We start from the raw sequence: 17168 nt of genomic DNA, 5'->3' as shown, positions 1-17168 counted from the left end.
TGCACCATCACAAGCACTCTGTTTCTGGTCACATCCAGTATTGCTGCCACCGAACCTGCCACCACCCTGGCTTGCCACAAACACCTTTGTGAGCTACAGGATGCTGCTGCCCTGAATTCAGCAACACGATGTCAAACGCAGTTAGGCACAGTACAATTTAATAACTGGGCAGGACTGATTGCTTTGCCAACTAGACTCTGCAGGGTAGAAATCAGCTTCCTGAGCTAGTCCTGGGATTTTTTTTCTTCCCCGCTGCCGGTGACAGATCATCCACCTGCAGTCACACAGTCAAGCAGCAGTAGTACAGCAGTATCCAAGTGGTGTAGCACAACATTCAGCAGGGCTCAATGTTTAATCCTTCGCTTACCGTTCAAACATCTACAGTCCTAGAGAAAACAGTGACTTCCAAAGGTATGGAGTGGGTGGACTCTTCTGAAGTGCAATTCATCTCTGTGCAGAAGGGCTGTACATAATTTATTTTCAGGGGCAATGTGAGTCATGAAGTGGTATGTTAATAGAATCTTCTGTGTTTATAGATATAGACTATTTATTTTCTAAGTCTTTTCAGTACCACCATGAAGATCTTCAAAGATCTTGCCGCATAACCGCTCCTTCCATTACACATCACTTTGCTGAGCAATAGGCACAGAATTCCTTAAGGGGGAAAAACCCTGCAGAAAGCCTCCAAAACATACAAACATTGCCTTCTTCATATAAATTAAAGAGTAGGGTAAAAACTGGAGCAAGCACAACAACCTATGTGGTTTGCCAGCCTTTCAGACTGGAGCACAACGAACAACTAGGTTATTTTATAAACCCAGGAAACTAACGTCAAGTTCCACATAGAGAAAATGAGGGAGAGCTCCTCACTAAATTGGGATTCATTTTTCAGTGAGAATTATCAAGGCACAAAGATGCTCCTGTTTGCTTTGATAACCCTCTTACGCGTGAAGGGCAAGTAGTAGTTTCATACCACACCAGTAAGGATTTTGTGACAGCTTCTGCAGACACCTATTGCAGTGAACTCAGACTGAAACAGAACATTGGTCCCTTTCCTTCTAAGGCTCATCAAACAATTGCAGGTCCAGTCGGACGACTATCTCTCCTGTTGGGACTTCATGCAGAAGCAGACACTTTGTAACTGGTCCCTTTGAACCCTGATCCTTCTTAATGTCTGCCACACGGATCTCTGTTCTGCCCAAAAAGTCTGAAATGCAAAAAGACAGCACGCTCAGAAATGACACAACTGTTTTACGTTGCAATACAATGCTAATTTGCAGAAGGAACTAAGCTTCCATCTACACACAACAAAAGGGGAAAACAAGTCTTCGGTCCAACTATATTTTTGCAGTTGAAGAAGGTCAAAGGCTGCCGGTCGGCATAGAAGAGGATTTTACCTGGATCACATTAGACAGCACCAGCATTAAAAATAAATGGTCCCACAAGCAGAAAAATCCACTACGTGATTCAGAGCTGCCTTGCTTAAGTAGCTTATTCATTTCATGATAGGTTAGAAAAAAGGCCGAAGGCTGCTGCACAGTTCAAACTGAGTGTGAAGCCCTCTGGAGATGACAGAGCCAAGGAGCGCATCACACTAGCAACAAGGTCAATGGGCCAATTGGTGCTGGCCAGATGAATGACAGTCGTATTCAAACACTTCCTGAGTGATTATGACTCGAAAATACACTCTTCAATGCTCCATATGTCTACCTCAGGTTATTAAATAAGAATGAGTTATGAACCTTGTATTCTTTTTTGCCACTGAAATTGCATATAGCAGGAATTTGAAGACATTGATCTTCCTCCTGCATTAATTGATCCATTTGCAAACAGCATCCAGAGTTTTTTAAAGACTTTGCAGAATTGCAAACCACACCTTAGCTGTTGTCAACTTGCACAAGAAAGGAAACCTAAAAAAACCTAGAGACGGCCTGATTCTTATTGCGCTGATACTGGCATGACTCCACTGGGGAGCAAGGGCAAGCAGGCTCCTAATATGGAAAGCAGTTCAATATTGGGGCTGGATCTAGATGATCTTTAAAGGTCCCTTCCAAAGCATTCTCTGATTCTATGACTGACCTCAGCATGCACACATCTGTTCAAAATGGGAGATTTTAAAATACCCTCGGAAGGGCAGCAGCCCCTTACGTACCATCTGGGGAGAACTGGTCCCTCTCAAACACCGTGATGCAGAGCACATCCTGCTCGAGGTCTTTGATAAAAAATTGGCAGTTGGAGTTCCACTTTGGGTTGAGGGTGTCCTGGATTGTCTTGGTAATGTGGCACTGAGAGCCCATCGTCACCTCACAGTATGGGTTACTCTTTCCTGGGAAGATGGGAACAAACAGAAAAGAGTAATTGCATTTTTAGGTGTGTGAACTTCCTCCTAAATGTCCTTTTACTCCTACAGCCAACAACTGGCGAAAGACTGTGGCCTCACTGCCATTGTAATGAACAGGGACACAATTCTGCAAGGCACTGAGCACCTTCCACTCTTAATTTCAGGACTTTGTGGCTTACGATCTCTTATGATATGGCTTACATGGTGGAAACAAAGTTTGTCTGAAACAAATGCTTATGTGCAGTTGCATGACTGCTACTGAACTGCACAAAATCATTTCCATCTATTTTACATTCATTAAAATGGCTTCATTAAGCAAAACCATGTTTTGGACAGACGGTCTTTCCAAGTCAGTCTGATGAATCGGAATGTCTTCATAGAGCATCTTATGAAAAACCCAAGGCACTTACCATGGGACCTGCAAGGTTTTAGTTCAATGCCTTCAACAATATTCACCATCAACCTCCCAATGCCTGTTGCTCTTTGCGAGCGAACTGTGGTGAAACAGAAGAGGAGACAGAAAAGTCATTAACCTATTTTCCTGCCCATGGACTTTTCCACAACAGATGATACCCCCACCTCCCATGCTGTACCTAAGTAGGCTTTTTCCCTCTTCTTCTTTTCAGTCTCTATGTAAAGTTCTGAAGCAGCTTTGATCTTCTGAACCCAGGCAGTCCTTCAGAAGGAAAGGAAAGGAAAAAAATATTTGCAAAATACCATTTCCATTTTTCCTCCCTGGAGCACAGCAGGCTAAAGTAAAGCTGTCCCTCCTTCCCAATCACTTGCCAGTTTAAGGCTCTGGCCTGTCACAGGCTCTGCTACACTGAAGCTGTCTGCCTGGAAGAGATCTCGCTGGAAATCATAGCAACTGTGAAATAATCTAACTGTTCCGTGCTAGCAGTTGCCACCATGTAAAGAAAGCTCAAAGAAATCACAAGCAGGAGGGACTTGGTGAGAAACCAAAAGGTACAGATAACAGGTTTGCCTTCACCACACCTTCTGCTTTATTGTAATAAACTAACTTCTTGTAGCCAGCAGATACAAGACGGCTACGTTGCACAGGTGGTCACTTTTCTTGATCCCTGAGGTTTCATATAAAAATCCTTCTGAGTCTCAGGACACATGAACCGTAACTCAGGGAGCACACAGGTGATGAATGACCATGGTTCCCTATGGAGTCTTCTGGAAAATCATTTCATACTTAAGAGACTGAGTGGAAAGACTGACAGAGAAAAAGCGTGGAAGAAGGGCTACCAAGGGACCTCAAGGGTTTAGAAGAGTTGTTGTGCCATATGAGGGAGCCCGAGACCTGACTGAAGGCAAAATGAGAGAATCTAAAAGTTGTGGATCCATTTCTGATCCCAACATGAAGAGCTGCTGCTCTACAGGGTGTTACAGCTACCTACACTGACCTGGATTTGGGTCTAGACACTCACCTATATTCTGCACAGAGAGTTGCTCAAGAAAACAAAACACTTAAGGACAATTCTGTCTTCCGGCTCAGCCCTAAGTGGTAAATGTTAGCCTCAGAAGTACACTGAGCCTTTGATCATAAAGGTCTTTTAAGATTAAATGGGAAAATTCAATTCCCACTCATTGATGCTAATGTTTTCTTTCTGTTGCTCTTAATTAAAAGCAAGTGAAAGATGAAAACCTGGAGATATCTCACCTAAAATGCTGCATTTATTTACTAAGTAATTCTGGCGTAAAAGAAAATCAAAGGCTGTCTCCCATACAAATAAAGGCATTTGACTAGAGCTCCCAAATGGGGCCAGCAGTTCCTGTGGGCTCACTCTGTGGTGAATGGAGAGGCAGGCACCTCCAGAGGGCGTTCAGCCTGTGAGGATCTGGCTGCTTCCACTGATGGTTCAGTGCAGCATGCCAAAGCATCTCCTCCCTAAGTTCCTCAAGCTAGGTAGGATGAATGTGGTGCGGAGTTTCCATGTTTCTGACTAGCATTGATGGTTATGGCTATAGTCCGATTTGTGCAACAGATCGTAAGTTGGCTGTGTCAATTTTCATCACCCAGGGTCTAACCACAATGCTTGTTCGTTCTGCGGCACAGAGGAACAGACAGCTCCCCAAAGGACAAGTGCGATCTATAAAAGTACAATATTTTGCAAGAAAAACTATGTGTATAAATATTAATGAATAACACAGGCAGGCAGGGAGCAAAGATGTTTTATACATTTTTATGCATCAGAATTTTTAGGGGCCCTACATTTGCAAGCTGGCATAATGCCACGTCTCTATTACAGGGGGTTTTTTGGCTGGACTTTAGGCTTTTCCTTTTTAATAACAGTTAAGCTTGCCAGAGACAAAAATCACCAGCTGAGGTTTTGAGGTTGCCCTTCTTTTGACTGTTTCAGTCTGAACTAAAACAGGTTAAAACTAACTGGGGGTTTTTTGGTAGGTTTTTGCTTCAAGTTCTAATTCTGACCTGTTCCTGAATCTCATTCAATATACAGCCATACAAATGCTTGCACTGGCACAAACAGAGAGATGTTAACAGAAGAAGACAGGATTGCATCTTTTGGCCTCCTTATGCTAACATAACATGCTGCAAAACATGGCCTATATATCAGCCCTCCTAGACATTTCACTGTTGGTCTTACTAGAAATCAGGAAACATTATTTCTCCTTCCTTTTCATATATTGAGTATCACTGTATTCTCAAGCAGAAGGAATTCTCCAGTCTTGTATGACAAACTGCTTGGAGACTGCCATGCATGTGTACATCATCTACATTTGCACCGGACTTAAAATTCAGTATTAACATGGCCTATGCAGGTACTTACCTTTCATTAATGCTTTCAGCCCGGAGTGTATAGACTCTATCAATGTGGGAGATATGGAAGATGGGTTCATCTCCAGAAGGGTCTGTGGGTAATTTTACTAGTACCTCATTTAGAAAAATGGGCTGTAAAACATTAGGCAAAGCTGGAGTTCTACTGCACAATATCCGAACAGATGCATTCAACACAGAGCAATTTACAACAGATTTATCTGCTGCCTGCAGTATCTTTCCCCTTCTGCCTGCCTCCCATCTTTCTTCAGATATGTCATTTTTTGAATTTTCTTATTATCAAAGATATAGGTGCCTCCAGAGTCTGGGGAACAATTCTCCTGAAGTAAGAAAGCAGCCTCACGAAGCACAGTAATCTCTGCTTTCCCCGAAAGAGCAGCAAACACTACTCTCCCCATCACTCCCTGATACGCGTGACCTCTGTTGAAGAGCTTGTCTTAGCAAAATGTCAAAAGCATCTTTTCTTATCTTGCTAAAGCAATCAACCAGTTTTCTCACCATCAGTCCCTGGAATCCCCAGCATATGCCAAAGCTTTAAAAACTCTTCTACATAAAGGCCATTGCCTGCACATCCCGAACGGGAGCTGCTGCCTGCCATGGGCACTGTGAGCATATAACCATCTTAGTCGCCATTTAAGAGTGGTACTTACAGTTTTGTACATTTTGTATTGCAGATTAGATTTGGGGCTGAAGACCTTGTCTGTGCCAGAAGAGCCAAGAGGTTTTATGATCTGAGTCAGGAGGAGGAAATCGTTGAACAAAAAGCCATACAGTTCCTTGTTACTCTTGGCTTTATAGAGTTTCCCGCTGTGCAGAAACTTGCGTGGTCCCAAGCAGTTTGTAACAGAATTAAATACGAGTTGCTGCGAAAAGTAGAAGAAGAACAACAACGCACTGTATAAAGTAAAACAATCGAGGTTCCCCTGAAAGAGATCAAATACAGTTTTGAGTCCTGACATCAGTTTCAATTTGTGTCACAGGGATGACGAGCAATGTCTCTGCCTTGCGCATGATAAGCAGTGCAAGTCACAGGAACGCCACATGAAAAGTAACTTCCCGGCAGCCCATCAGTTGCAGGGGGCATGGCCTGAACAGTCAGGGGGGAAGCCAAAGCACTGGTGCCTCCTTTCCAGTTTAGCTGCCACGCGCATGCATCTCTGTGAGTGCAACTGAGCTGATGATGACTTGTCCTGGATTAGCAGTAGTTATGCAAATAGCCTCTCCAAATGCCAAACTTTCTTAAAAAAGGGCTGGATTTCTGAATTCTGTTTGAATTTCACCCATTAAAACATACCAAAGGAACTCCAGACAGCCTGCCTTTGTGTACCCACGATACCTGGAGTTAGAGGACAGCTGCTGACCAGTAGCTGGAACTGGCAGAATTTAAGACTTGTCTGGAGGTTGTTACCAGATGAGTAGAGGCTTGTCCTTTCCTAAAGTGTCATTTTCAGGTTTATTTTCACTAGGTGATGATATGGTTCTTGCCATCCTCATTGGCTGGGCAGCAAGATCTGGAGTGGCTCCTTTTACAGATTAGGAACATCTCAGCCAGAAAAGTGTGGGAAGGTCAGATCGCTCCTTGCCACAGATTCAAGGCTGCTACTGGCATTACTGTGTCAGCAAGCAGCCAGCTAGTCTCTCAGACAGTATTTTTGGTGCTCTAGAGCCAGACATCATGTACTGAAAATAAAAGCAGCCACCTTCCTTCAGGCAATAGTTATAAGACACCTGAATATAACTTTGACCCTTCTGAAAATGTCGTACCTGTCTTTCCCCTGAAACAGATTTCACAAGATGAAATGCAATGTGTTCCAGTTTATAAACCGAACAGTGTTTATTATTTTTTAATCTTCTAGAAGTGAAAAAGCACACTTTGAAAATCAAGTTGTTGTGCTCTGTCTACCTCTATTATCTTTACCAGTAATAGGGAAGCCATCAAAATATCCTCCATCCTTTTGCAGGACATACTGACACAACATTTTCATTATAGTTTCAGTAGAGAAACTTAGCATCTTACCTTAAAAAATAATATGTAATGGGAGGCAGTGATTCTCTCTGCAAAATCCTGAGAGAGACTTGATCAGTATTTGAGTTTTCAAAATGTATACAAAGTTTTATCACCAAAAACATTTTCTGTGATGAGTTTTAAAGCACTCCAGGATGGTCAGGTATAGCTTCAGGATGAGATACAGCAGTACAATAACTATCATACTATAAAGAGCTATGAAACCAGAAAGTTGTGTTTGAAAATTGCAGCACTGAACCTGGCACTAGTCCAGAGGCAGGCAACAAAAGCAGCATTTATCATCTAGAAGGCAATAACACGAGCAGCAAAAAGGATTACGTGCAGGAGTGAAAGGGAGCCAAAGAAAGACAAAAACAAAGGGCTGAAGATTATATGACTTGATTAATGACACTGTTTGTCCCCTGATGCGGTGCCGTCAGTGAGCCATGGCTTCTTCCCGATCGGTGGAGAAGTGTGCCCACATTTGCATTACTCTAGACAGCACTTTGTTTACCTCTGACAGGCCTTCACACTGAACATGAGCCTGGATCCACTCCAGCCTATCTGAATTTTCCTTCTCCCGCACTCCTTCATTTACTTGAGAGCATAATTCTTCTGCCTTCTCAAGAGCATGCTTCAAGTGACTGTGGTCTGGGTGGTTTTCAGGAGTGTTTTCTATTATCTACAGATAAATAAAATACATTAGCCTTTTCTGTTATCTGCAGTTGAAATGTATTTATATCATCAACACTACACTCCTGGTTTATTTCTTTATTTTCAACAGAGCCAACCAGTATGTTCCAAATTCCTTTTCCTCCTTGGCAAACATGAAAAATAGGAGACAAACTCACAGTCTGTTTGTGAACAGCTGAAATGAATGCCTGCCTGCAGAGCCTTTGCATCAGTACACTGCTCACTCTCTGACATAAGTATGCAAATTCCAGCCACCTACAGAAATATATCCATGATGGATTAAGGAATCTCTTAAATGCCAACATCCAATTTATAATTCTTTCCTGTGAAAGTATTGGGCCAAATTCAATAGCATTATTCAGGATGGTAAGTGTTAGGCAACGAATGAAAGTTAGGAAAGGGTTGTAAGTTATTCATCAACATAAGCTGTGCAGTAAGGTAACTCGCAACAGTTTGGCATTCAGGATGAATGTCACACTGAATGTCATTTACCAGACTACGGGGAGTGAATGACTCTGTGGAAAAAGGCAAAGAGGAGCATAAGGTTGACCTGTTACTCCTGTTATCTGAATTTTAAAGATTTCATTCAGCATTTACTGCCTTCTGGTTCTTTGTGTGCAAGTTTCACTTCTGCTTCTGATGGAAATACCGAGTCTTTGTTGAAGCCAAATGAGTCACCACAGTTGCTCTAGCGTGATCAAATACAAAAGGATACACCACGTTCCCTAGCACATCAGATATCTAACAGTGACAAAGCTTGACACAAATAGGGTAACTCGATTTTCCTCAATTACTACCCTGTAATTAAGCTATAAGCAAAGCAGCATCAAAAACATCGTCTTTGCAAAAGAACGTACATTTTTAATTATTAGTGGGTATCTTGTTACCCGTTGCATAGGCTTTAGTAGAAATGGCATTCCTTTACAGCGAGGATCCATTGCTAACCTCTGAAACATTAGAGAGGTAAAATGGTGTTAGTCAGTTTGTTTAAAACCCTGCAAAATGAGTTCCTCCAAAAAAGAAAAAGGTAAAGCAACAAATGAACACCAGGCCTTAGCTAGATCTGTTCTTAGATCACAAACAATGTCAGTGCAGTTGAATTTCTTGTATTTTTTACAACATATTCTTCACCTGCTTTGCCTGTACAAGAGAACGATCTCTTCTTACTGTCCCAGTACTCACTGTTTCTTACTGCCCAGGAATTTCACAGCAAAACCATTATTAAACAAAGTATTTTATGGCTCTATGGTTGTTTGAAAGAACATATTCCTTCAAAGAAAACATGTACTCCTTCAATGAATGCTTAAGTCTGAAGATCCTTCCTTCTAGCCCAACACAGAGCTGTATTTTTGAGACTATATTTTGCAAATTAGCAAAACAACAATCTAAATTTACGGTGTACAAAATTCAGGGTGATTGCTTCTTTTCTTACTTTAACAAACTCCTTGAACTCAGGGACTTCATCTGTTTTCTGCTGGATGAGCGCTGCCCCATTGAGCTGGCAGCTACAGAATCGAATGTAAGGCTGCATGTGTGGCAGCTGAGCTGTCAGTATGTCACCAATCATTTTCACTGGCATCTTCTCTCCAGACATCTTCTTACGCACACGCAAAGCCCTAAACATGAAAAGGTCACGTGTGTTTTATAAGTAGACCACTAAAGAATGATTCCTCATTTACAAAATAAAATTGTTGGATTCTTACTCATTATAGAAATGAAGAGAACCCTGAATAATAAACAGACCAGCCACTAGATTTATTGCATATTGTAAGAACACAGTAATCAAGATTGCACCCTCAGCCAACAACATTTTTCCCTCTTATGTTCACCGAACTGCTATTTGACATTAACTTAATGCAATGCCAGATCAAACACAATATAAAAAGGAATGTAATTTCCTTTTTTATTAGTTTAGAAAGAGAGTAACAGATATGCTGTTGAATGAGGGATAAAAACCTTACCACTACTTTAAGCTCATAGCTACTTCTAGTTTTTAGCCTGGTTTCCCAAGGAAAGGAGGTTTACCTCATTCAGGTGCTACAAGCCTGCAATAACTAAAGGAATACATCAGCTAACCCACAATAAGGGAGGCACAGGTTGTTGTGCCTTGTTTTGCATGCGCAGATAACAGGACTGGAACTGGGTACAGGCTGTGACAGAGACAGGAAGTAAAAGTCTACAACAGGACTGCGGGCAGCCTTGGCAGGCACGGCTCTTCAGGAGAGGTTGATCTGGAGCACACGTACACCAAGAGCAAAGGAAGTGCAAACACTTAGTCAGCAAAGAACTGCTGGATTTTCCTCAACAGCAACAGTACGTCATAGCAAACATTGTTAATATTTTGCTTTTTCCAACAAGGAAAAACGCATGGTCCTTTTAGTTATTGCTTGCATAAGTGGCAAATATTTTCATGCAGCTAAAAGGAGAAGTTGGGGGAGAGGCCCATGATTTTGTTATTGCTAAGTATGAAGGGGGGGGAGGAAAAAAACAACAACTCACTTCAGTAGTTTTATATTGCACATAATCAGCTCCTTCCAATTAACAAAAATCATAGCAACTTCTTTTTCTGTTAGCAGCTCAGATTCCATTAGTGGTTTCTGGAAGATCTACAGATTCAGAAAATCAAGCCATTTAGAAAGTATATGTTAGGTATAATCAAAGTGACTAAGACTGATGGTGCTCACTCCCTTAGTCTGGAGGTGAGAAAACTTTACATCAGAGTAGCACTTGACACTCAGCGGAACAGACTTCAAACACGCACTGTGCCCTAGAGATCCACAGTGTTCCCTGATAAATATGTTTTGTGAGCAGCACAAAATACTCTAAATTTGTGTTGGTGGTGTTAATTATGACCTGGATAATCTGTTTGAAACTTGGGAATTTTAGTCAGAGGTCTCCTGCAGAATATCCCAGGATCCCTTTGATAACACAACTTAAAATACATTTTACTTTGGACTCTCTTTTGTAAGTTCTGATTATCCCAGAGTGTCTAAGGTTTGCAAATCTTGACCTCTTTTTCAAAAAAGAGCTTTTCTTCTCTGTCAAAAGAATTGTCCATGTCAATTGCCTGTACTAATTCCCTTTTCTTCCATATAAGATATGTACCTTGTAACATTTAAAGAAAATCACAGTAAGTGATAACTGAGTGCCACTGTGAATGTGGAAACTGGCACAAAGCACTTCAAGCTTTAAGAACTTACACGTTCAAAATCAGGAGCAAAAAGAGTTTACTAGAATACTTTAAACATCAGTGTTTTGGTGACGGTAATGCGAGGGCTTAGCATTAGTTTCACCCACACCCATACATGCATGCATATATATCAACATATATCTATAGATATAGAGAGATATATATGAAAATTTAATACAGATCACCCCTAGGAAGTCAAACACAGCAGTGATATAAAATGAGTTTGCACAGTGAAATGATTGATCCAATTTACTTTAAAAAGATGAATGATTAAAACGTGCTCCTAAAAAGCTGCTGTGCCTTACCTCTGTGACCAACTGCAGATCATTTACATAGTTTTCTTCCGTGACAATGAGCTCGTGGATGTACCCTTGCCTTTTTCTTTCAGTAGGTGTCAACATATCCAGAAGATGCAAGTCCGCACACCCTGGAAAACACAAAAGGATCCTAGATTTTACTTATGGTTGTTTGCAAATTGATTCAGATTTGTAGTAGTTCAAATAATGCTTAATGAAGAGTAACTACTCCCTGTTCACTCCATAGATTATTATCCACATGTAATGGCACAACACTGACAATGCTTCAGCTCTTTGTGACTCGAAACATTGTATTTAACACCTTTTTTTGAAAAAAAAAAAAAAAAAAAATCAAGGCCATTTCTAAGTGATAACCTTTCTCTGGTGGCAAGGCTTAAAAGTTCTCCTCACTGCTACCTGCCCGTTTCCAACCTCACTCTGAACCTCACTGTCCCCTTTAGTTGTGTCATTCAGCTGCAGCCACTCTGTAAAGCAAACCCCCAAACGAATGAATGGCTGTTAACAAAAAACAAGGCAAAGACTTCCTCTGGTATTACTGCCAAAGAAAACCTAGAGATATCCTAAAAGGGAACAGAGTTAGGGAAGAGTGCTACAGCGACCTTAGTGCTCTGATGGACACTTTGGAATTTCAGCTTATTTGAATTCGAAATTTAAGATTAGACTTTATCCTTCTAGTCAAAGTGGGCATCTTACTCAAGAAGGTCCTGCAGAGCTTTTTTCCTTCTTCCCACTTCAATTAAAAATTGCTGCTAAATTTTCAAAGGACTTGAGCTACATTCACTAATTTATAGGCCAAGCCAAAGGGGTTTATCATTGTACTCCTTTATCTTTAAAAGCATGTAAAAAGTTTGTAACTAAGAACTCGTCTTTCATAATTGTTGTCCTTTAGTTTTTGCAAACCACCTCCCTTGTGTTTATCCTGTGTAGATGCCAGAATTTTTTGTCTAAATTCTAGAATCTCAAATTTTATTTTCTATTCTGAATTAGAACAGAAAATTCAATTACTTTTTTTTGTGTAAGCCAGTATTTTTCAGCTGAGCTTAATTAAACTCTTCTGAGTGTGACAAGCAGAATGTTTTCTTACAGTTTCACTTTAAAACTATTTTTATTCCTTTTCTGCATAAAATAAAATGCATTTCAAAAGCAAAGGTGATTTCAAACAGGTTGAAAACATTTAAAAATGCACTATTTACAACTATTTCTACACAATCAAAATTCTTCAGTTTAATTCTTTCCACCATCCCTCAGCAAAGTATGGGCAAATACAGCATATTTCCCATTGAAAGAGACTTCCTTATGGAAAAAGCTCTGACTGAAAAATATGCAAGGGGACCTTCACTTCAAGGGGTTTAAAATTATTCTATTATTTTATTTTATTTTATTTTTTACATTGTTCACCAGCAGCAATGACACCAACCTACTGAGAATTGACAGGGATGTTTTTAGATTAGATGTTCACATATGCTTTCGCAAAGTGAACCACTACTGTTCCTCAGCACATCACACCCTGGACAACTCCTTCAGTTCTTTGCATATAAAGTTGATACTTAGATAGTATTAACTGCATTTTTAGCTTCCTGAATGTAACTCAGAAGCTGATTCTGCACTGTGCCACTAGCAAGGTCCACATGTATCACCATTAAGTTTTTCATGGACTATCTTCAACTGCTGCTTCAACTAATCTGTGCTCCTGAAAACGTAATGATAAAGGTAATGATTGATTTGACTTAAAAAAATTTTTAAAAATAAATCAAAAAGTAGATACAGATAGTCAAGGTAGTTTCCTCTACAATTAAGAAGCTGAGAACAGATCGGATTGGAAGCATAAACATATCCTCTGAGATACATTGCAGTCCTTTAGAAGATGCAGTTGACACTTTTCTTGAAATAAAAGGTAGGTTTTGAGAATTATCAATTTTATGCCAAAATAACCAAAGCACTATGCACATTTTAAAAGCCAAAAGTTTCATTTCTGTTCAATAAATAGCTGTTTTCAGAGCATTTTCTTAGTTGTCATGTCAACTGGAGGTCGAATAAACAGAACCAGTTCTCCCCATGCACTGTCAGCTTCATTAAAAGTGAACAAACTGTTTAATTATTTTTCTCTAGAGACTGGGGAAGTTTCCTGTTCAAAGATGCTGATGACCTTGGTTTGAAGTGTGATTTCCAACCACCAACCTCTTAGAGGAAGCATTTAACTTTTTGAATCATAGTATATTTTAGCAGCTAGCTTGACAGCCAGCCAACTGGGATGTAAATGGTCTACTTTTGAACAGTAAACATTTGGGAAAACAGCCTGCTTCAACCTGAGCAGAACTTGTAGGAGACACTTTTCTGATATGGGAAAATAAAAAATACAAAGATTTTTCTTGTCTTTGTATTAAAAACATCAAAGAACTGGGTTCCTTTCCAAATGAAATGTCAGGCCATAGGGCTCTAGCTAGTTTTTCAGGGATGCCAAAGTACTGTGCAAAGTATTTTTATGAACATCTAAATTCCACTTGCAGCTGTAATAATACCATTCATTAATTCAGTTCACCAAAAGAGACTCCTGGTAGGGGCTAGAAAGCACCCTTGGTATCAGACACGTCCACTGACAGATAGGAAAGTACTGCTGTGGGAAAATTATAGGACCTTACCTCCATATGGAATTGGTTAATGTTTCCAACTTAAAGCATACAGACAGTCCCTCGTGCACACAGCCATTCAGGTACTTAAAATTAGGCACTGGTATTTCTTTCCACTTATTGAGTGCCCCATTATTTTATACTTTCTCTCCTGCTCTGAGCAAGTAGTGTTGGATCCCATCTGGAAGGTGCTGAATTTGAATCCTTAGCTACAACCTAGTAAACTCAAAAAAGCGTAGGGGAATTACAACAGCTAACTCTGTATGTTCACAGCACAGTGAATGTGCAAATTTTTGCCCTTTTTAATTGCATAACTGCTAGGACCCCAAGCAGAGGCGTTGACACACACTCACCAGACTGGTTACTCTGTCTGGACTTACAGAACCAACGTACAGATGCTGTAAGTAGAAATCTGTGCATTGACCTCCTATCACCATAGGACCTATATGACTAAAGAGATTCTAGAAATGTAAAAAACAATTTTTAAAAATCATTGTAAAAAGCAAATGTGTCATTCTTTTTCCTTCCAAAGGTGGCCCTGAATATATTGGTCTTATAAGCTAACCTCTAAGCTTGAAGGCAATGCACAAGAGATGCTACATCTTCAGAGGGAAGGTTCTGCTGTGGAACTCGCAGATCTATGTACATGGGCACAACTTCTAACTTCTTCTAATTCAGGTAGGTTTTCTAAACAATGTAACTTGCCAGATTTCACTGTAAACCTCACGTTGGCCCAGTCCATAATGACAAGATCACAGTAAACAGGAATCTGTTCTATTAGAGGGAACCAGAAGCAGTAAAAAATTGACAGTTTTCCTCCCAAACTTTAAGCAGAGGCAAATAGCACACCATGATACCACTCCTTCCCTCAGACAACTTACAGCATTTCACCATTCAGTCTTTTCAACTAGCTTTAGATGCAACCACCAATTTCCTGTAAATACCGTGTGGGATGGACCCTCCACTGAGAGACTGTCTGAAGCTTTTGCTGAGGACAGCACAGAGTCTGGTGATCAAACAGATGTCTCCATCTCAGGCTTCTGTGATGCAAAATCCCATTTCACAGCTATTTTTAATGTTTTCGGCATGTTTAGAATTTCTCAACTACACTAGTATGTCTATTAACCATTAGAGCAGAGAGTTTCCCTTTGGGACAGATGGAAGCAGGATCTAGAAACAAGTCTGGAAAGTCTCACTTGCAAAATATTAAGCTTTACTTTGGTTTTGCCTAGACCAGTCACCACCAACACGTGTACCTCCTCCTCCTGTTCACATCAGTCAGCTCCACAGATTGCTATTGCCAGTCCACACAGGCCAAGCAACAGACTCAAAGATCTTTGCTAATTATTTCAATTTATTTATTTATTAAATTCTAGAACATACCCAAGTGTTAAAGACAAGGTCTGTAGTCCTCAACAACATACACGTGTGATACACTACCACCATCTTCATTTGGCAATAGCAAAATCTTCCTTCAATGTTTTAGGTTAATACCTTATTTTCTATGAAAAAAAAAAAAAAAAAAGTTCTTCTTTTCAACCAAAGGGAGGGGGGGGAAGACAACCCGTGAGACAGTTGGGTAGGAAACCTAAATCCTTTCAGAAAAAAAACAGGACATGTCTACCACTCCCTTTCCAGAATCTCCCTGGTGAGAATAAAATCCTACATGTGAGGGTATGGATGCCTCTAAAAATACAAATTGTCTGAGTTAACTGATTCCTGGACTTGTTTCTCTTACATCAGGTAACTTTAAATCTCACCTGTGAATTATGACCCAGGACCTATCTAGAACCCCTGACCACTTACTGTACAGTAACAGCAAATCAGTCAAGAGCATCAGCCACAGATCTAAGCTGATGGAAATGCACAGTCCAATTTTACATGGTCTTCCACAAAAACAAAGATGCTGTACAGGTATTTCACTTGGAGTCAGAAACGTTGTAACTAAAGGTAGTATTCTAAAAGTTAAAATTTATTTATTTATTTATTTATTTATTTCCACTTTCTTGGGCAGATTTCCAGCCATCACCATGGCTTCAGTTCTTCCCCCCTCAAAAAAAAAGAATTGAAGTGAAAGAATCATACCAGATTGATTTTAACATTACTCCAACATATGAAATAATAAGCAGAGAAAACTACACTTGGCAGAGATGAGCATGACAGAGAAAACATGAATCTGGTTTCAGCCATCTCAGCTGGAACACAGAGAACCTTTATCTGTGACGCTTGATTTGAGCCCAGTTCAGACTAGCACGCTGCCAGTGCTGGCACCAGTCCCCAGCTGTCCGCTGGTGGGTATCAGCTGAGCAGGCAGCATCACAGCAGCACTCTGCGGGTGAAAGCTGGTCCCTGGACAGACCAAACGCAGGGGTCGGGAAGTGAACGGCACACGCAGGCACAGAGCTTCCTTCTCCCTGCCAGGGCCAGCAGCTGTCAAGGGGTCAGACTCAAAAAGGCAGGTGGGGCACGAAGAAACAAATGTGAAACTTGTGCCAGAAAATGGAGCCAAAACCTGCAAACAAGGAGCACCACAAGGCCACAGGGAATCCAACACCTTCTGAAAGCTCTATGTTCACTTGCTGTAGGACAGCTACCTTGAGTATAGACATCTTTCCACCTTCAGACACAGCTACCTTCTCCATTAAATGCTTAATTAAAAATATTCCACAAGATTAAACTTGTTCTAAAATTTGACTTCTTACTCTATGTTGCTCCACAGGATTAATAGAAGTTACAGGACAGGTACAGGTTTGATTCAGATTAGTTTCCAGTTCTGTGCAGACATTGCAATCTGAATTTTTGTGCTGAGGAGGAACACTACAGGGCTACATCTTGGGTTGTGGTTTCTTGAAGAAGTTTCCAAATTAAGATGTATGGAAAGGGCAGGGGAACGAAACAGCCATGAAACTTGCTGTAACAAGCTATAAAAATTTGTTACATATATAAAACCTGTATTTACACATACTATTGAGGTTACCAGGTTACATTAGATAGTTAAGATAACTCTCATGATTTCTCCTCACATGGACAGTAACTCAAAATGAATCCTTATTCATGGTAAAGTACTCCTTTGCAAGCTATCAAACAACAAGTATAAAAGCCCCTAAAGTCTACATGTGGGAAACTAAGTCTTTGTGAATATAATTTATGCTTTTAACTGCATCCAGGACAACCTTCTGAAAACATTCT

At 40.5% G+C, this 17168-nt stretch overlaps 1 protein-coding gene across 3 annotated transcripts in view; it reads right to left on the bottom strand.

Annotated features, from left to right (window-relative positions):
* Positions 1–531: 531 nt before the first annotated feature.
* The window catches only part of ITSN1 (intersectin 1), a 105092-nt gene continuing 88455 nt past the window's right edge, over positions 532–17168 (bottom strand). For 2 of the 3 annotated variants that reach the window (XM_010170323.1, XM_029085537.1), the window contains 11 exons: positions 11341–11462; positions 10345–10451; positions 9278–9461; positions 8703–8792; positions 7667–7834; positions 5798–6010; positions 5140–5261; positions 2935–3017; positions 2752–2835; positions 2153–2326; positions 532–1207 (listed from right to left, as the gene is read on the bottom strand). In XM_010170323.1, the coding sequence (XP_010168625.1) occupies positions 1059–1207; positions 2153–2326; positions 2752–2835; positions 2935–3017; positions 5140–5261; positions 5798–6010; positions 7667–7834; positions 8703–8792; positions 9278–9461; positions 10345–10451; positions 11341–11462 (1496 nt within the window). In that variant the 3' untranslated portion in view covers positions 532–1058. The remainder of the gene's footprint in view (positions 1208–2152; positions 2327–2751; positions 2836–2934; positions 3018–5139; positions 5262–5797; positions 6011–7666; positions 7835–8702; positions 8793–9277; positions 9462–10344; positions 10452–11340; positions 11463–17168) is intronic. The other variant, XM_029085538.1, reaches the window with a different exon arrangement.

Source organism: Antrostomus carolinensis, unplaced genomic scaffold (assembly GCF_000700745.2).
Source record: "Antrostomus carolinensis isolate BGI_N321 unplaced genomic scaffold, ASM70074v2 scaffold16326, whole genome shotgun sequence".
NCBI classification, from domain to species: domain Eukaryota; kingdom Metazoa; phylum Chordata; class Aves; order Caprimulgiformes; family Caprimulgidae; genus Antrostomus; species Antrostomus carolinensis.
This window is presented reverse-complemented; position numbering and strand designations above follow the sequence as displayed.